The 20,950-nt window shown below is 46.0% G+C and overlaps 1 protein-coding gene across 3 annotated transcripts in view; it reads left to right on the top strand.

Moving 5' to 3' along the window:
* Bach1 (BTB domain and CNC homolog 1) overlaps positions 1–17,918 on the top strand; it is a 37,305-nt gene extending 19,387 nt beyond the window's left edge. For all 3 annotated transcript variants that reach the window (XM_050138575.1, XM_050138574.1, XM_050138576.1), the window contains 4 exons: positions 154–447; positions 3,466–4,812; positions 7,110–7,316; positions 14,236–17,918. In XM_050138575.1, the coding sequence (XP_049994532.1) occupies positions 214–447; positions 3,466–4,812; positions 7,110–7,316; positions 14,236–14,664 (2,217 nt within the window). In that variant the 5' untranslated portion in view covers positions 154–213 and the 3' untranslated portion in view covers positions 14,665–17,918. The remainder of the gene's footprint in view (positions 1–153; positions 448–3,465; positions 4,813–7,109; positions 7,317–14,235) is intronic.
* The last annotated feature ends 3,032 nt before the right edge of the window (positions 17,919–20,950 follow it).

Here is a 20,950-nt window from a genome sequence, read left to right on the forward strand (position 1 = left end):
ATGAATCTAGATTGTCCCTCCGGAGACTTTTGTCTCCATTTCTGTGTTAGTAACAAGTACACATTTTACTTCATGCTGACAGTTTGTTGTTTAAAACTCATCTCTCCCCCCTCCCCGAATATGTTAAGTGACTTCTTCCCTGTGTGTTTGCAGGTCGGTGACAGTTAGAAGCATGCTTTCCACTGCTCTCCCTGATCCCGTCTGCCACCCAGGATGTCTGTGAGTGAGAGCGCAGTGTTTGCCTATGAGTCCTCCGTGCACAGCACCAACGTCTTGCTCAGCCTCAATGACCAGCGGAAGAAGGACGTGCTGTGCGATGTCACTGTCGTGGTGGAGGGCCAGCGGTTCCGAGCCCACCGCTCGGTGCTGGCTGCGTGCAGCAGCTATTTCCACTCGAGAATCGTAGGCCAGACTGATGCTGAGCTCACCATCACGCTGCCTGAAGAGGTGAGGGGCCGGCGCTGGCCGTCACAACCAACTCTTACCCAGCTACTTTCTGACTATGAACTGAGCACAAGCTCCAGTCTCCCTGAGGAGACGGACATCTCGGGGAGCATTTCCGTAGCAGCCCTTCTCTGGCTTTTGTTGTAGGAATATTGACGTGTAAAGTTCTCCCTTTGGATGTTCATACTTGTTGGACAGTGGACTATGTGGATACAGTCTCCCTGATAGATGGTAGCCATTTGGAAGGGTTCTCGCTTAGAGTGCTGGCTGTGTGACTCTGTCCCATGGCGGGACAGCCGTGACAGGTTCAGGGTGTGTGCGTTCTCTCTCAAGACGTCTCCCATGAAAAGCAGGCACCCTGTACATGTATTTCTCCCTGATATACTTTTTCCTGAGATTGTCTTTATTCTTTGGGAGGAAAGACATGACCTGTTGTCTTGGCCACTGAGATGGCTCAGCTGGTAAAGGCGTCTTGTTGGCCGCAGTTCAGTTCCCTGACTCACATAGTGGAAGGAGAGACCAGAAGCCTGCACATGCTTGCTGGCACACACCCACCCAGTAAACAAACAAACAAATTAATGCTAAAAACTAAAATAGTTTAGTGTCTTCCTTGTAGAGCCCTAGCCCTGTTTTACATACACCTTCCCATCCCCAGTCTGTGTAACTTGAGCTTGTAAATACTAGGGTCTCTGCCATCTTCCTAGCTTCTGGGGGCTTGTCTCCGGTGAGGTGGGGCTGCTTGCACTGATTCTCCTGGCTCTGTTTATCGGCGTGTGCTTGGGCAGTTATTGCTCTTAGCATATTTTCACATCGGACCCAAAGGGTTTTAAGGAGGCTAGGAGGAAGTGTGTAGAACTTCCGGTGTATGGCATAGTGTGTCATGTTCCCTGTTGGGTGTAATTGGATAATCTGAAAACCGACCCCTAGTGGAGCCTGTGGCTAGTGCTGCATCTCATCTGTGTCTGTAGGGTTGGGGGATGGCTCAAGGGTACCTACCATTGGTTTTACATAAGAACATGAATCCCAATGGTGGCATGCTTTCTACAGTTCATGTTTAAGCTATTTAATGTGTCTTTAGAGGTAGAACAAAGTTTCTCTAATGGATTGTTAAGAGAAGATGTATATATTAATATATAAGAATATGTACAGTGTGTATATTTGTATGTTTTATGTTTATTCTGATGATGTATAAATCATGTTTTCAAATATTTGAACTGTTCCATCGCAGTGACAAGTTGAAGACATTACATATATTATTTGGTTGTTTTAGCATATTTTGGAAAAGTTTAATTGAAAATTTTGTTCAGATTGTCATAAATTTTGTATGGTCTTAAGGAATAATGCTCGTGTGTTCCATCAGTAACGTTCTGAAAAATTAGTAATGTTCCAGCAGGAATGTTGATGAGATGGCTGTAGTGTTACGAGCATTAATTAGTTTCTGTGAGTTCTGTGAAGGTTCCGGTATTCTTCGTAGTTACCATCTGGAACCAGCGGATCCTGCATGCTGCTTACGCTAATTCCTTCTCGCGCCTGGGCCCCATTCTCCCTTCCCCTCTTCTGACTCTAGATGCTGGCCACCACTTTCTGTCCTTTCACAAGAGCCGTGGAAGTGGGACAATGCAGGGCCATGTGACCGTGTTTTGCCCTTTTTACACTTAGGATAATTTCCTTGATATTATTCAGATTTCTTGTACCAATGGTTTACTCTGTGTTGCCGATGAATACTGTATAACAGTCACGTCTTAATTTTCCTCTTCAAAACGTCTTTACCCATTGAAGGAACTAATATTAGTTTCGATTTTTATCTGTTACAGATAAAAGTTGTTTTAGGTTCTTTTGTAAAAAGTTCATTAATTAGGGATAAAAACCAGAATGTTTTTCTGGTCGTAAGGTAGTTTTGCACATTTAATAAGAAACTACCTAGTGACTTTTTGAAGTGTTGGCCACTTGACCTCCCTACCAGCATTGGGAATGACTCAGTTTCGCTGTTCTTGAAGAATGCGGTGGTGTTTAGTTTAGCACTTTCGAGCTAAGGGCTGTGAGAGTAGCGTGTTTTAGGAGAGTCTTAGCGCTTTGGTCAGAGTTTTAAGTGCAGTTTGTATTTTGAACCCAGGATGAACGCTCTGTGCACATTTGCGGGCTCTTTCCACCCCAGCCGTGCAAACACAGCCTTGGTGTAAATGCACAGGGCACAGGGGTGTGTTCGGAGGCCTTGCCTCCCAGAGCTCTGAGTCTCTGCTGAAGCCGTACAGAGGCAGGATTAGAACCTCTGCATCTGGATCATTAAAATATTTTTAGAAATATTTGGCACAAGGCGGTACTCGCCTTTTAAAGATTTTTTTTTTATTTTTTAGTGTGTGTGTGTGTGTGTGTGTGTGTGTGTGTGAATGCGGGTGCTGGCAGAGGCATCCAATCCCCAGAGCTGGAGTTACAAGCAATTGTGAGCCTTCCCCATGTCGGTGCAGAGAACCAAACTCGGGCTTCTCTGCAAGAGCAGCCAGTGCCATGATCGCTGACCCCTCTCGCCAATCAATACTTTGGTGTATTGTGCTGTTTTTGATAGTTAAGGTATTTCTATAAGTATTTTATAAGTACTTCTCATTTTTAAAAATTCCACTCTATAGTTTATTACTGCTCGTGTTGTTTGGCCTTTGGGAACGGCACTAGCCTCAGACACCCGGCAAAGCCATTGCCGTTTTCCCCTGGGGGCTATGAGTGGATCTGTCCTGCTTTATTTCATAGATGACTTCTTTCCAAGTGCAGAAATCACGGTTATGTCTTAAGGAGTATGTAGAATTCCTATAGCGAGGTTCAGTCCTGTTGAATAGGGGTGGGCCCTACTTTGCCAGTCTCCCTTGCTTCTGCATTCCGGGGGCTATCTTTTCTTACAAATTACCTGTCCAGCCACCACAGATGAGTTCGTGGCTCTGCTGCTCCTTCTCCTGCTGCCCTGGCTACATAGCTGTTAGGCTGCTAGTCAGCGGTGAGTGACACGTTTATTTTTGTCTTGTGTGTTAACAGGTGACAGTTAAAGGATTTGAACCTTTGATTCAGTTTGCCTACACTGCCAAGCTCATCCTAAGCAAAGACAACGTGGATGAGGTGTGCAGGTGTGCGGAGTTCCTGAGCGTGCACAATATCGAGGAGTCCTGCTTTCAGTTTCTCAAGTTTAAGTTCCTGGACTCCACCGCGGGGCAGCAAGAATGTGCAAGGAAAAAATGCTTCTCCCCCCACTGTCAGAAAGCAGACTTTAAAATCTCACTTTCAGACCAGAAAGATCTAGAGATCGTTGAAGCAGAGGAGTACTTGGAAAAGAAAAGTATTCAGGCCCCTCCGTGTGACCCGCAAAGGTGTCAGGGCAATGTGAAAGCATCGCCCTCTCTCCAGGACAGTGCCAGTCAGACGTGCCAGGCCATGTGCTTGGAGAAGGATGGAGCCCTGGCATTGCCATCTTTGTGTCCCAAGTACAGAAAATTCCAGAAAGCGTTTGGAACTGACAAGATCCGTACTCTAGAATGTGGCATCAAAGATGTCCATGCCGCTTCTGTCCAACCGAACGAGACGTCTGAACTCGAGTGTTTGGGGGCAGCACAAGGCTGTGCAGATTTACAAGTGATTTTAAAATGTGAAGGAGCGAAGCCAGCCCTGGAGAGTGAGGAGACAAAGTGCAGAGACCCCACCCCTCAGTGCCCCGCGGCGCAGACAGAAGCGGCTCCTTTCCCTCACAGTTCTGCAGACCCTCACGGGCTCTATTCCCTGCCACTCTTACACGCTTACGACCAGTCGGGTGACTTGGGCTTTGCTGGGGTGCAAAGCAAAACAGTGAAAGCAGAGAAACCTTTGTCAGCTCCAGATGCCCAGGAAGAGAAACCGTTCGGTGAGAATCAGGATTTATACCTGAAATCTGAGACGGGCCCCAAAGAGGACAGCAGCAGCCTTGCTTCTGGTGATCGGAGCAGCGTGGAGAGGGAGGTGGCGGAGCACCTGGCCAAAGGCTTCTGGAGTGACATTTGCAGCACGGACTCCACTTGCCAAACGCAGTTGTCACCTGCTGCGGCCAAAGAGGGCTCAGAACAGGGCTTCTCGCAAAGGCGCTCCGAGTGTCCCTGGTTGGGTATCAGGATCAGCGAGAGCCCAGAGCCAGGTCAGCGGACTTTCACAACTCTCAGTTCCGTCAACTGCCCCTTTATAAGTACTCTGAGTTCCGAAGGCTGCTCGAGCAACTTGGAAATCGGAAACTACGATTACGTGGCGGAGCCTCCGCAGGAGCCTTGTCCGTACGCTTGCGTGATCAGCCTGGGCGATGACTCTGAGACCGACACAGAAGGTGACAGTGAGTCCTGTTCTGCCAGGGAGCAGGAATGTGAGGTGAGTGGACGCGTGCTCTCACTGCGCAGGCGCCTTCCTTAAGAGGTGCGCTCCTGCCTGGTGGAGGGAGGGAGCGGGGACCACGTGACAGATGAGGCGTGGTGAGCCGGATGTATGGAGTTTGAAAGACTACTGTGTGTGTGTATGTTTCACATGGTATGTGTATAGATCATGGGGGAGACCCCCACATGGGCTGTGTAACTTTTGTAATCAGATGCCCAGCAGGGAGAAAGGATAGCAATGTTGTCATTGGTGGTTACTGGTAACTTTTGGAAGAAAACATGTTCATAGCCCCAGATCGTCAAACCTGAGAACAGTCTGGTATGTGAGCCATGGTGGGTTCTGAGGAGCTGCCGGGTTCTGGCATGTAGGGACGTTTTCTTAGACCTAATTTTTTCTTATACATTGCTTTTACTTATTATTTTATTTTATTCTTCTTTATCCATTTTAGGCATTAGTTTAATGAATATCTCAATAATTCAGCTTGGTTACATGTAGCTACTGACTTAAATTAGCCACATCAAGCTTGCCCCATGCATTTGGTGTATATAAGTTTATATTTACTACTTAATACCAGCTTTGTGTAACATTCTGCTTCAGTAATAGTAAGTAGGGACCTGTGCATTAGAAATTAAGTTTCTTTAGTTTGCAAAAGTCACGGTGGCCATTCTAACTTTGCTTTTATAAGGAATTCTTAATCACACTTCTCTTTTTGTGCGTGCCTTACTTGCTCTTTAGTCTGTGATGGCCCAAGGTCTGTCCTCGGGAGGGTCCTAGAGCACAGAACGGTATTAGCGCTCATTGCTGTATTAACAGCGTTTCTCTGGAACGAAACTTCACTGAACACCTATGTCCCATTTCCCTCCTCCCAGCCTATAGCTCACTGTTCCGCTCTCGCTATTGGTTGCCTGTTACAGTTACTGCCTAAAGTAGGCGAGATAAGTAGGGCTTGCTCGCCGGAATTTGCTTGATTTTACTTAGGATAGTGTTCTTCAAGCAGACTTTCTTATAAGGCTGAGTAATAACAGGTCACAGTGTGCGTGTATGCCACGTTTCTTTATCCGCTCACCTCAGTCTGTCTGTCTTGGCCGTTGTCAGTGAATGCAGAAAGACAGACGTCACTTGGAGATCTGATTTCAGGGGACTCCGGGCCACATGGCATGCACACAGTTTTCATTTCTGCGAGAGCTTGATGGTGGCTTTTGTAGCAGCTTGCTGGTCCCCGCCAGCCGTGTACAAAGAGCCATTTCTCCATGCCCAGTCTTCATCGTGGTCTTTCGCTTTGCAGCGAGTCGAGGGTGTTAGTCTGAAGAGGCTGCCTTTCCCTGCCTTTGGGAGGAGATGGATTGCAAGGCCAATGGGGTGCAGTCATTGGAGCCTTTAAAACAGATGAGAAAATAGTCCAGGAAAAAGTATTCCTAACTCGTTTTCACAGTGTCTCCATTGGCAAGTGTTTAAGTAAGTCGCATGCAGCTACATTTCTGGCAGAAGTTTTCTGAAGTGCTGTAGAGATGACTGGCACAATTACTCCAGGACTGCACAGCGCCATTGCTGTGTGGTAGAATTCAAAGATAAAGGGGATTTTATTGCACATTAAAAATACGTTAGGGAGAAACTTCTCGAAGTTGTTAACGTAGTAGACAGTAAAGTACATATTACCGTAGAGCAGTAGATGAATTCCAGTTTGAATGCGGTGCTGTGTGGTGGCTGTGTCTGGTTCACTGCAGTGTTTGCTTCTGGATGCTCTCCCAGCCAGGAGTCGTCAGCGAAACTGTCCGTTCTTACTGGGGTGGATTCTGTAGAAACTGGAAAGCAGAGGCCTTTGTTTAAGGATTTATCTTACTTAGGTGCATATCTGTTTGGCTGTGTGGCATGTGCATATGTGTGCTGGTGCCCGCAGAGAGCAGAGGGTGGGATCCCCCGGAGCTGGAGTCAGAGGCAGTGGTGAGCTGCCTGACCTGACGGGCGCTCCTCTGCCAGGGTAGGGAGCACTCTGAAGTTCTGTATTGCTCCAGCCCCAAGGTCTTTTCATAACACGTTAAGCACATTAAACTCTGAGGAATGTGATGCGTGTCTTCGTCTGTAACTGATGTGCAGTGCGTGTCTTCGTCTGTAACTGATGTGCAGTGCGTGTCTTCGTCTGTAACTGATGTGCAGTGCGTGTCTTCATCTGTAGCTGATGTGCAGTGCGTGTCTTCGTCTGTAGCTGATGTGCAGTGTGTATCTTCATCTGTAACCGATGTGCAGCGTGTGTCTTCACAGTAGTCATGGTTCCTGACGTTTCTTTCACATCCCAGGTAAAACTGCCATTTAATGCGCAACGAATAATCTCGCTCTCGCGGAATGACTTCCAGTCCCTGTTGAAGATGCACAAACTGACCCCAGAGCAGCTGGACTGTATCCATGACATCCGCAGGAGGAGTAAGAACAGAATTGCCGCACAGCGCTGTCGCAAGAGGAAACTGGACTGTATTCAGAACCTTGAATCAGAAATCGAGAAGCTGGTAAGTGGGCGGGTTTCTCAATGTTATTAAAGCCCTGCTCTTGCATTTTATAGATAGTTATTTAAATTCTAAGGAAGGTTCAGAGTCCAAATACCATTTTAAGAGAAATGAAGATGTGCAGAAAGATTAGAAGATGTGAAACAAGGTTTCATTGACTGCTTTGCTTATGTATGCAGTCTGCATTTTTAGCATGAGATGCTGAGATGTGCAGGTGGGGAACTATTTCTGAGTTGGTTTATTAAAATGATTTTCCAATTTAATGACTCTTCTAGCTAATCCTTAGTAGTTGAATAAAGATTAAAGTAATTATACAGTCCTTTATGATGTTTGATGTCTATAAAAACTTGTTTTCCAGTTGGGTAGAACTGTGGACCTGAATTACCTGTTTGGGTTGATACCAAAACCAAGCAGATGAGCCAGTGTCTCCCTGCCAAGGGAAAAATCCTGATGTGAAGTTGTGCTTTGAATAGAAACTTAGGAGATGCAGCAGGATCCTCCGTGAGATGGGTTCTTGCTTATCGGACCTATCTCTTCCAGCTTCAGAACATAAACTAATTGGAAGACATATTAATTTGCTCCCATTTCTAGTTTCCGCTTGTGGTTGGTGGAGGTATTGTGTGAGAGGAAGCTCCAGTCCCAGGCCAGCTGAGGGCTCCATGTGGGCCAGGCCAGCAGGGCAGCAGCCTGGAGGCAATAAAACGAGTCCTCAAATACTCACTTTTGTGTCTTTGCTAATCATGGGTGAAAAAAAAAAGAGACCAGTTGTGTTTGCAACTGATCTTCAAGCTCTGGGTGAGACTAGAAACAGTATAATGGAAAATATGTCTGTGTGGCTTTAACAGAAGTTGAAACATAAAATTTTATTATGTATGCACTGTGCACATACTTTAGGGAAAGGGTATAGTTTAACTAAAACGATGAAGGAGAAATTGGATGAGATTGCAGAGTAACTAGAGTTCCTGGGATCACAACATTCTCACGGCCAGCCGGGCCTACGCACACCTTATGAACTGTAATCTTCCGTATTAGCCCACTCCAGTGCTCATGCCTGTGAAGGGTGAGTTTGTAGGGTGTTGCTCGTTGTTAGGTGCTGTGCTAGATGCTTTCACACTCTTGGGCTATGGGGAACTATTTGAAGCTGGTGTAGGGTTGTACTAGAGTGCTTTTTCTGCTTCCTGCATTGCTCTCTTCCCCTCAGCTGGTCAGAATTTATAGTCATCTGTAGCATTTACCAGTTTTCTCATTTTCCTAAAAATAAACAAGGCTGATGAAGATTTACTTTGTTTTATACACAGGGAATGTGCTGCGTGTTTGAGTGTAGCTAGGCTCGAAGGTCCTGTGTCTGGGGACTGATGCAGAAGCTGGGTTGCAGGATTTTATATCTAGGGTGATGAGGAGGACAGGAGATGCAGCCGAAGCATGGGCGGGATAATGTTACTGACCACTTTATAGTTACAACGCTCGCTCGCGAAGAGCAAATGGATTAATGTGTCAGAAGAAGTCCCAACAATTAACTACTGCATAGCCCTCAATAAATGCTAGTGTTTCTTGTTACGGCCATATCATCATTGGCTCACATTCAGTTTTCTTAGCTCTGCTGGCTTCCTCCCTGCTGTCCTCTATCATCGTAGCTCACTTTCTGCTACTGTGATAAGCACCACAACCGGAAGCAACTTGGGGAGGGAAGGGTTCAATTGGCTCACACTTCCACACTGCAGTCTTCTAGCAGGAGACCTCAGGGCAGGCACTCAAGGTGGGAACCTGGAAGCAGGAACTGAGGAAGAGAGCTTGCAGAAGTGTTGCTTATTGACTTCCGTGGCTTTGCTCAGCTACCTGCCCAGGAGTGGCACCGCCCACAGTGGGCAGGGTTCTTCCTCAGGGATCATTGATCAAGGAAGTGCCTCACAGGCTGGCCTATGAGCCATTCTGTCAGAAATAGGTTCTCAGTTGAGGCCTTCTTCTGTGATGGCCCTAGCTTGTGCACAGCTGTGAGCTCTGGTAGGGCTTCCTCCTCTCCCTTCCTCTCAGCCCAGAAGAGCTCCTTTCATCTGGTCAACAGAAAGATGGTTTTCCAGAGCAAGACTGGTAGTTCTCAGACCTTTTTGTGAACTCAGAAACCAAATTGGCAAGTTTCCTATTTACCTGTTGTATTGATTTGGACTCTGGCTACAAAATCCAGGAACCATCTGCAGAGTGGACGGGATAATTTGCTGTGGTTGAGGCCAGAGAAAGGAGCCACGTCTCGTGACTAACGTGGAACCAGAAACTAGAACGCCTCCAGAAACCCATGAGTGGGCTGCCCCCAATTCCGAAGGGATTCAAGAGGACAAGTAACATTTATGGTCAGCACTAAATGTCTGGGAGGAACAAGGAGGACCGGCCTCGAGCGGCTTAGATGTTCTTGTGTATGACTGAGGACAGAGACCATAGCAGGGAGATGACAGTCCTGCCTTTCGGAGCAGGCCAGGCAGGCCGCCGGTGGGGCTGCTGTGTCCACAGCTCAGTTCTGCCACTGGCCTCATCCGTAAAGCCAGCCTGAAGAGTCCTGTTGGCTTGTGTGTGGTGCAGGGCTGTGGGTGTCCGTCCCTGCACCCCACTCAGTACTTACCATTCTCAGTCTAATAATTTGCACAAGCCCTAGTAGCAGAGGCAAGGGGCACGCTATAAATGTCTGCCCTGCCACTGATGTTCTTCTCAGACAAAGATGGTCAGAAGGTGTGCTTCTTAGCAAATAAGAATAAGGAAACTGCCGGAAGAAACAAGACGTAATGTTAAAGTACAGACCCATAGTGTACAGTGGTTTGTTAGTGCTCCACCGAAGCTGACCCTCCACGCGGTGGAGAAGCTGCTGGGTTGCTGTCACCTTGCAGAGGATGAGGTGGGGGAAGGGAAGCTGCAGGAGAACGTTTGGAGGGTTCAGTGGCCGCTGCTGACTCGCAGGCTAGCAACCTGCTGTGGTGAGGAAAGAGCTTGGTGCCAAGCCTGACAGCCTGGCTTTAATCTATGGGGCTCACGTGGTGGGTCAGGAGAATTCTCACAAAGTGCTCTCTGATCTCCACATACGTGACATGGTACATGACCCACCCCCCAAGTAAATACATGTAATAGAAAAGTGCCCCCCCCCCCGAAGGCTTCCCTAACAGAGGCGAGTGTTCGTCATCCACTCATTGCAGATATGATGGAGATCATAAAGCAAACACACCACCTTGCACCTGTTTCTGCAAGGCGAGCCTGGAGCAGTTACAGGAGGGGACAGGGTCATGTGTGTCACACAGCTGAAGACCCTAGAAGGCAGAGTGTGCAGGTGTCATCAGGGACACTGATGTTGCTGGTACATTGCAGGCTGGGCCAGTGGGTGAAACACTTTAAAAAAGGAAAGGGGAAAATATTCAAGAAAGGCTAAGGACGGAGAAAACAACTTTGGTGCGGCTGCACAGTATTAGTACTTACTTTAGGCACAAGCCTGGACTCTTCGTCTTCACTACTTTATTCTTCCTGTGTTGTAAGCTGAGTGTTATTTCAAAAGAGTCAAAAGATTTTAAAAAACTTAAGGTGTAACGTAAACAATTTATAATAAACTAAGTATATTACTGAAGAAAAACCCCAACATGGTGAAACCTTTAGTACAGCGTGAACATGCAGTTGCAAGGGCCCTGGTGTACACAGACCTGTCCCAGGTTCTTCGCTTGCTCGCCCTCCCACCCAGAACAGCGTCCAGGCCTGGAAACGCCACTGCGCACGCGCCTGTGCAAGTGCACATTCTTAGCCTTCTGAACCATATCTTTACTGTGCCCGTCTCGTGCTTAGATAAGCGCAGATATGCAAACACTTGGGAGTTGGTGTTGCTGCTTGCAGCGTCAGTAAGGAACACGCTGTTCACATTTGTAGCCCAGGAGCTAACAGCCCACGTGTGTTGCGGGTGGCACCATTTAGATGTTTGTACAGTGGCCCAGTTGCCTCATAAGGCATGTCTTAGAACATATTGCTGTCGAGGACCATGCATGACTATAATCTTAAGGAGTTAGCTTGCATTTGAGGTTGGGGTACTGAGACGTCATGCCTCCCACCCCCGGTATTGAACCTGGGACCTTGTGCCTGTTCCATCCCCAGGTCTGTCTCCAGTGGGGCAACATGGCTTCTCACTGACTCTGCCTTTTTTCTCCCAGCATTTAGTTTAGTTTCCCTGCCTGGCTCTATTCTGCCCTATCAGAGGCCTAAACAGCTTCTTTATTCACCAATCAATAAAAGCAACACATATACAGAAGGACTTCCCTCACCAATAGGGATCTTTAAGCAGACCTGCAGCTTGCCTTTTTTTTTTTTTTTTTTTTTTTTTTTTTTCTAGACTGGCCAGTAAACCTCAGCAATCCTCCTGACTCCTTCCTCTCCCCCTAGCACTGGGGAGCAGTGTATGGCCACACTTAGTTTTAGTGAGGTTTCTGGGGGTTGAAACTCATGCCCTTATACTTGGGCAGCAAGCATTCTTGATCCACTGAGCCATCTCCCCAGACTCTTCTTGGATGTTCTGAATGAATGGAGTCATCTCTTACTTAGTGGGGCAGGAGGAGCGTGAATATGGAGGGTCAGATAGATAGATGTTTACATGAAGGTACAGACATCGTGAGATATTTGTGATCTTCGTGCCATCTCTAAGCAGTGGTTCCTATTTGTGGGAGGAGCCCAGATGCCCGCTGTTAAAGCTAACCTTAGTTTCAAAGACCAGCATCACTTGGCATTTTATATATTGCTGTTCAGAATGGCTTCATCTCATGTTCGATAGAAGAACCGAGACAGGCGTATGGCTGTAGCTGGGTAAAGAGGGCTCTCGTCTTCTTCCGAGGTCTTCATTTTCATTTCTGTTAGGTGCACTTCTGAGACGTCCAAGGAAGAGAGGATACAAATGCTATGAATGTGCTTTTTCTCAGGGGTGGAAGTCAGTGCTGCTCTTGTCCCCTTGGCTCCCATAGGTTGATTTTATGTGAAGCCTGTAACTGACAGATTCTGTATAGGAGAAAATGTCTGAATGTAGACCTAGCGTGCACACAGGAAGTGTGCCTTCATTCTTGATCTGTTCTTTTTTATTATAAAGCAAACCTAGAAATCTGAACAAATTGGAGAATTACTTTGCAATATAAAAATTTATATAAAGGAATTCCTTTTTTAAAAATTTATATAATCTTAGTATTTCCAAAAAAAATCATCAATAATTGAATTCTTGCATAACTTTGTAGAAATATTTTTATATAAAGCTGTAATGGTACTAACGTATCTAGCAAAATCCTTACGACCTTTGAACCTATGTTTGTGCCCAAAGGGACGTAAACTATGGCAGTTAGACGTTATCCTTGTGGAGTCAGTGGGCAGGCAGGAGGCAGAGGCGGCCCTGGTCCCTCAGACACTGGTCCCCTCGTTTCACAGGTGAAGCCATTCATTCACTCTCACTTTACCTGATGATTAGGCTGCCTGGCTCATCGCAGGTTAAAAAGTGAGATGGTTGAGTGTGAAAGAGGAGGCAGGATATGGGTGGGTGGAAGGGATGTGTTGTTTGTGATGGTACCTGATGTGGGCAGAGGAGGTAGGGACAGGAAAACCTGAAAAAGTCTTGTGGCAGATGTTCTTGTAGGGATTAAAAAAATCACATTAGTGAGAGCAATAAATTCAGACCAAGCCCTTCAATCCTTATACTCACTGTATAAGCTCTTTCCAGCCTTCTGTGTTATGCTAATATCTTCCTCCTGTTTACTTAGTCACTGTATGGATCATATAGCTGAGATTGCATATGGAAAGCATTGGCCAGGAGAGATGGCTCAGTGGTTAAGAGCATTGATTGCTCTTCCAGAGGTCCTGAGTTCAATTCCCAGCGACCATATGGTGGCTCACAACCACCAGTAATAAAATCTGGTGCCAACTTCTGCCTGCAGGCCAGAATCTTGGGCTCTTAGCTGCATCTCAGGAAAGCAGGCATTAGCTGAATCTTACAGTGGCTAAACCAGGAACACCACCTTGGTGTCCGTACAAGGTCATGTCCACACTTCTCCACAGTTTAGATTCAGACACTCAGAGCAGGGAACTTGTCTTAGAGTTTTGGCTAGACCCCATCCAAATTTGATAACCAGCTATACATAGTTTCCCCCCACTTTCTGCCTTATTTGATATTTTAGTATTTTGTTTATAAGTATAGAGATGTTTAACGATGATGCTAACTCTGCTCACGATGGAGCACTTGTGTGCACATCTGTATTATCTTTCTATAGTGTGAAAAGTTAGGAATTCCAGCATAGGTCTGTCTCTAGGAGTTTTTGGATGAAGGATCATGAACTTTTGATATTTAACGTGTGTGTTCAGTTTTAAATTTTACATATTCCTGGTACATGGTGCTACACCACATGGCCTGAGGATGCTGTTGTACAAGTGCATGTTATCTATTGAGGACGTTCCTCTCCCCTACCTGTTTAGTCTCCTCTGGTTCTCTAGACTTGTTTTGTTTCTGCTTTCCTATCATATGTGATTTTTATGTGTCTATCTGAAAGTCTAGGACCTACATACCAGAGGGTACATTTGTGTTTTGAACACTGGTGTAACTCACTTAATACAAACTTCAGTTTGCATCCATTTTCTTGCAAATCACACGACTTCATTTTCCTTTATGGTGGGAAAAATTCCATGGGGTGCTTATGCCACATCCTCCCTTTCTCGGGTCGGACACCTCGGTTGGTCCCGTGACTTAGCTGTTGTGAAAGTGCTGTGGGACACATGAGTATGCAGGTGTCTGTGTGGTGAGCTGACATGCATGTGTTGTTGAGTTGATTGAGAGCATCCCGTGTGATCTTACTGAAGGATGTGGAATGTTTGATTGCCTTAGAAATGTCGGTGGATCCAATAAACACGAGCCCTTGTGTTCTCTCTCCCCTCTGCACAGCAAAGTGAAAAGGAGAGCCTGCTGAAGGAACGAGATCTCATCTTGTCAACGCTGGGTGAAACAAAGCAGAACCTGACGGGACTTTGCCAGCAAGTGTGCAAGGAAGCCGCTCTGAGTCAGGAGCAGATTCAGATCCTCGCCAAGTACTCGGCCTCAGACTGCCCACTTTCTTTTCTAATTTCAGAGAAAGGAAAAAGTACTGATGGTGAACTTGCTTTTCCTTCAGTTTTCAGCGTGTCTGATGGGCCACTCCCCTGTGGACCAGGGAGCAGCAAGGCAGGCCAGGAACCGGGGCAGGAGTCCCAGACAACCGCGCCAACCACCGCAGCCGCCCTGGAGCAGGCCACACTGTTGGAATCCTGCCGGCAGAGTGGCGGGATCTCAGACTTCTGCCAGCAGATGACTGACAAGTGCACTACTGATGAGTGAACCGTGAGCGTCCTCCAGCCGTGGATTTCCTACTGAAGTTTTGGCGTTGTCTTGAGAGTCACGCATGGCCGTGTCTTCTTGCTTTCAGTAGCCTTGCTTCCCCCGGTAGCTTTCTGGAGAGGGAATTGAATTTCTCTTCTAAGGTGACCCTGAGTTCTCCTTGGTTTTCACAGGAGACATGACATGATTTACCTCTTAGATGCCGAAAAATCACATGTGAAAATGTAGAGTAATAATCTCCCAGTGTTCAAAATAACTAAGACAGTGAAAACCGCAGGGTCTGCTTCACCAGCTGGCAACATCTGCACCCGGTCCTCCTGGCCTGTGGAAGCTCAGTAATCTCAGAATACTGATCAGAAAAAAAGTTCTCCCCAAGCAGTGCGGTGGCGATCTACCCAGAAGGGGCGTGTCAGCGCTGAGTGTCTGTGTAGAGCTGTCACGCGGAAAAGAAATTATCTTCCAACTCTAATGCTCCTATCAAAGTCCAGCCTGGACTGGACCCGGTGACCTGAGGCTGCCCCGGCAGGACTTAGTGAAGGGCCACAGCGGCCTGTGCTGGAGGCTTCCCCTCCTCAATACTGACTAGAATTTCTGGCTGCACCAACAGTAGATAGTTGTCATTTCCCCTGCTCTCTCCTTTGATCCCGTCTGCAGTTCCTGCCATGTCTAGGCCAGTCACGGATTTCCTGTTCCCTTCTTGTCCCTTGGAGGAAGAAATGGGAGTTAGGCTGAGTGGCCTGAGTGTTCACAAGCTGGACAGAACCACAGTTGCCACGGATCTGGAGACCACACTGCACGAGGCCATTCATAGTCTCGTTGCCGGTCACCGATGCCCAAGAGGGCACTAGGATATGTGTGTGTGTGTGTGGGGGGGGATATCTATGTTGACCAGAGGTGCAGCTCGTTAGCATCCTAAGGAAGAGCTGCGGTCTGTAAAAAGCTCTGTTGGAGCAAGCGTGGAGCCACAGCTCTGCTGGCGTTTGAAACCATAAAATTTGTGCTCAGTCCATTACGGGCTCGCACTTGCGAAGCAGATTGAACCTGTTATCCCTGCCTCCCAATTTGGTATGGTGTAAAGGCACTTGCATCACTTTGACTTGGACATGGACAAGTCAGTCTTGTGCTTATTTTAATGTTGGTAGAAAATGAATTTATAATAATCTGAGCATCTATCTACTCCATAACATTTTGCAGTGATTCTTAGTTGTTCTGGAATCTCACACTATAGACCTCAGCAGTAGAAACAAAGCATCATATATACAAGTTCAATATCCCGATTCAAGGAATGTGAAATGCCTTAAAATTGGAAACGTTCTGAGTACCTAGCTGATAGCAGACGTGGGATATTCCAGTCCTGAGTTCATGAGGTGGGCCACAGGCAAAAGAGGATATTCAGAATCTTCTGAGAGCTTCTTTAGGATACACGTGTAAGGTACATGGGAACTTCATTAGGACTTTGGGGGAGGGTCTTACCTTCAAGCTAACTGTAGAAGCTTCTACATTCTGTAGAAGTGGATATTTGACAAACGGGGAAAATCTGAAGTGTGAGGCACCTGTGCTCTCAAACACCTGTGATAAGGGGGTCTCTCAGGACGCTCCCGGGAGTGTTTGTAGAGTTGTGCTTAAAGAAGCAGTCAATAGGATGCCATCTCTCCAAGTCAGGTAGTTGGAGGAGACACTCATCTTCACTGCGTGCTGCCTCTAGAGAGGGAAGGAGAGGGCGAGAGCACGCCAGAGAGCCACCTGAGTGCGGTATCATGTCGGTAGGTACCTAGCTGGTGCTTGCCGTGAGGAGGTGCGGGCCCAGCCTCAGTATGATTAGTTGTCATGATGCCCTTCTCTCCTGGGTGCAGGGAGGGAGGGAGGAGAGTGTGTATTTTATCTTTGGAAGAGAAAATGAAATTGGAATTATCTTTTAGAAACTTTGAAAAGTCCCGACCTCCGTTTGTCTGGGAGAGAACGCTCACGGTGACGAAGCATCCCATGTGACAAAGAGCTGTGTATATATATGTATATGTCCCCACGCAGCTGTTTGATACTTGTAATTTTAGATTTCAACAACGTAAAATAATATGAAAACGTCTCTGGTTTACAAAGTGTAAAATCTTCTACAAGCCAATGGAGTCCTTGGTTTCCTACCTCGCTGTACACTCGACTGTCTGCCATCAGTGTGCACACGTCCTTTTTTTTTTTTTTTGCTTTAAATGTAACTGTAAATATTTGCTTTGGAAAGTTACTTAGCATTTCATGATAAGACCCAGTTCTCTTCTCAAGGTAAAGATACTTTTTAAGACACTTCCTTTAAATTTCTTTCTACCTTTGAACGTTTAGCATTAAGGGTTAATTTTAATGGTGTTTGGTAATTGGCTAAGTGTAATAGTTCTTAAAATTTAGCATTACTTTTAACAGCCAGCATATAATACAAGTAACTACACTACCTCATTCCTGTGTGATTTTCGAGTTGTATTGGATGGACAGGAAAGATTTTACCTTTGTCTTTGGCCATGACGTGGGTAAGTTGTCTGTATATTGCATAGCATTACACATTTATGCCTATTTTAACGTGAACTTTTAAAGACTTTTTTTTCTAAGAAAATTTGTTTTAAGGCAATATTCTTTTTGGGGGGGAGCCGAAGACAAATGATAGGATCATATGTGTACACATATGCTTTTTCCTTCATGCAGAGTTTTGATGATGTTTTTCATTTGTTATTTGCATATTCCTGTAATCATTGCTCCTCGTTGTATGATCCAGCCTTCTCAATGCCTGGTGATTTCTTTTAAGTTGTCATGTCTGACTCAGTACAATTATGTCCTCTTAAATTTCTGCCCCTTATTTGAATCCTATAGCTGCAAGCACATAATTTGTTAAATTCTTATGTTCAGAATAAAAATGGATATAACTTTGGTTGCCCACCTGCAAGCATTATAACAATTTACTGTAGCTTGATGCTTAGCCAATTTTAAGTTAGGAATTCAACATAAATGATGTGGGGATAGTGGAGATGGCATGAGGACACACATCTACGTTAACAACTTGGGAAAAAAGAGAAGCAAACGGCGATGTCACAGTGAATTCTCAGGTGAACCTTTCGGTTACAAAAACATCTATTTTGAATTTGTAAATATTTTAACTGTTTTATTAAAGCATGTACTAAACTATTCTTTGACACCTGTTCGGTAGAATGAAAATTTAAAGCCATAATGGTAAAAGATGGCATACTGATTGTAAAATAAACAAATAATAATATTGATTTTTTTGTATCTTTCATAATATAATTTTTCTAACTGCAATAAAACCACTGAACTTATATATTCATGTCCTATTAAGCCCATGTTTCATTAGAAGTACACTTTATAATATTTCATTTACATTTTCTTCCTAATAGGCTTTTTTATGTGTGAGATATAAGTAGTAGATGCTGACGGTGGAAAGACAGTTCAATAAAGTTCCTCATGCTGCCTTTAATTGAGCAGAGTTGTACCTGCCCCGTTTCCCTGCTCATGTGAACTTACTAATGCTAACCTTTTGATCAGTTGCCAGAGCTCAGACTATGCGTTGGTAAGGGAGACGTTTTGATTAGTTGATTATCTTATGTCCGAAAAAAGACTCCCAGTGCCCTGGTATTGGAAGACACACAGGTTTTAGCCTTGTATTTGATTTACTTAATTTCAGTCTGTGAATTAGGGGCATACAAAGGGTCCAAGGAGATTGGTTTGTTGATAAAGTGCTTGCCATGGGCCTGAGTTCTATTCCCAGAACCCATCTAAAAAATACCAGGCATAGCTGGGTGGTGGTGGTGCAGGCAGGCGGATCTCTGTGAATTCAAGGCCAGTCTGGTCTACAAGAGCTAGTTCCAGGACAGGCTCCAAAGCTACAGAGAAACCCTGTCTCGAAAAACAAACAAACAAAAAAGCCAGGCATAGCCACGGGTGCTTGACCCATGTGTGCCTAACGATGGCATCGTCAAGAGAGGCAGTCTAGGTACCCACCTGGCCTGCTTGTGGAGTCCCAGGCCAGTGAGAGTTACTGTGGTATCTTGAGGAATGACATCCTAGGTTATCTATGAAACCCACACCTATAGGCACGCACACACATGTACATATGCACACACAGTCACAGGTTTCTCAAATCTGTTGCTCCGACAAGGCCTTGAGCTGAGCTTTGAGCAGCTACCCGTGTTGAGGCCATCCGAGGGACTGACGTTAGCTTGAGATAGGTGGTTAGCATTTGAACCTGTAACATCCCAGCTTCTCCTAATCAGTCTGCCTGCAGACACAGCTGCTTTCTGGGCATTCTCATTGACACCCAGGAGGAGGAAGCCACTTCTGTCAGATTCCAGCTTCAGACTCTCATGTGCTGGGCTGTGGGTGGTTGGTAGATAGTTGGTCCTTCAGAAGGCTCTGGAGTGGATCTAGCAACACACTGGTAACTAAATAATCCAGACATTCCTTGTGTCCTCCTGACTCTGCCACTCATAATTGCTTCCTCTCTCTGCCCCTCTCTGGTATATCAGAGATTCTGCCTGGGAGCAAGTGAATACCCACACAGGAGGATGCCCGTTAGTACGATGCACGTGAAAGACTGCAGTGATTATACTCTGCAGATGAACCAAAGTCTCAGCTTTTAGTCGGTGGGGTAGAGGTTCTCATAGAAGCCTTAGCTTTGCTGCCCTTGTGGAAGCTCCTGATGAAACCTAGAAAGGGTTAAGGCTAAGGCTGGATGTCTGGTGTGGCCAGTGGTTCTCAGCTGTGACCCTTTGAATACAGTTCCTCATGTTGTGACCTCCAGTCATGACATTATTTCATTGCTACGCCATGAGTGTAATTTTGCTACTGTTATGAACCGTAATGTAAATATCTGTGTTTTCTAGTGGTTTTACGTCACCTCTATGAAAGGGTTGTTTGACCCCAAAGGGATCATGACCTACAGGTTGGGAACCACTGGTTTAGAGTATGAGGGGTTATAACATCTCAACTGTGGTCCCACAGCCATATTTATTTGAAGTAAGCTAATTCCCAAGCTGTAAATCACTTGTCCCAGATAGAGCTAGAGTCCCTGAACTCAGTACCTAGTACTGCCCATGTAATAAGAGGATTCAATGATATATGGGGGGAAAAGTTCTGGTTTCTACACACACACACACACACACACACACACACACGCACATATATATAATGTATACAATATTCTGTCTGTGTGTATGACTGCAGGCCAGAAGAGGGCACCAGACCCGATTACAGATGGTTGTGAGCCAACTCAGGACCTTTGGAAGATCAGGCAATGCTCTTAACCTCTGAGCCATCTCTCCAGCCCCTGGTTTCTACTTCTTAGAGATGCATTTGTTGTGGAACTCAGAACCTGTGCTCAGAATCTCTCTTGGGACTACTTAGATACAGCTTGGTTCTGACTATAAGCACACTAGGAGACAGACCCAATGTTGTGTGATGCCTAGATTTTTACTTCTTGTTCCAACAGGACAGTTTGGGGGCTAAGGGGGCCTGAGCAAGCTCTCTCAGGGCTTGAGCCCACTTCCTGTAGCACAGATGTGGTCAGGCCAGGGCTGCTGGGATGTGGCCTAAGAAAGTGGCTATCCCAGGATTGGGTGGTCTCTAAGTAGCTTTAAAAAACACAAAGTCTACTAAAGAGAAGCCGCTTGTATCCAAGGCTGGAATCTCCGCTGCTCACTCCTTGACTAATGTGAAGTTTAGTGTGTCCTACTGGCCTGAAATTCTCTCTTAGAAGCTAGAACCTTTAAAGAGTACTCTGCCTTGGAACCCAGTTGCCGTGGGAACTGCAGAAGTAGTACATATTCTTTCCATTTATACTAAGAAGTCTTCGAGCATTGCTCTTTCTTCGAGGACTGCAGCTGCAGCATCTACGCCACCCCCCCCCCCCCCCACAGAGCTTGCTGCTCGGGTGTTGCTGTGCCTTGTACAGTTGCTGGAGCTGGAGAGGACTCCCACAAGCCTGCTGCTCACATTTTAACTTGGGTTGCATTGCACACTTTTTCCAAAGGCCTGAAGTCCTCAGGGTTGGAGATGGAGGAGGGTTTCTACTTACTGCTTAAGGACCATAGGTAATAGATTCCCCAGAGAAGAAAATGGCTGGCAGAAGTCAAGGCAAGGCTGATAAAATGGCATTCCCTGTTGACTTTCCTTCCTTCAGGCACACTGTCGAGTGTCTTCTGCAGAGTACTGAGCATGCCTGGTGCTGCATTCTGGTAATACTGCTTTTCCTGGCATACTTGCCATTAGCTCCTGCATGTTTACATGTTTTCACCAC

This window comes from Alexandromys fortis, unplaced genomic scaffold (assembly GCF_014885135.2).
Source record: "Alexandromys fortis isolate MF-2015 unplaced genomic scaffold, M_Fortis_MF-2015_v1.1 scaffold_11, whole genome shotgun sequence".
NCBI lineage: Eukaryota > Metazoa > Chordata > Mammalia > Rodentia > Cricetidae > Alexandromys > Alexandromys fortis.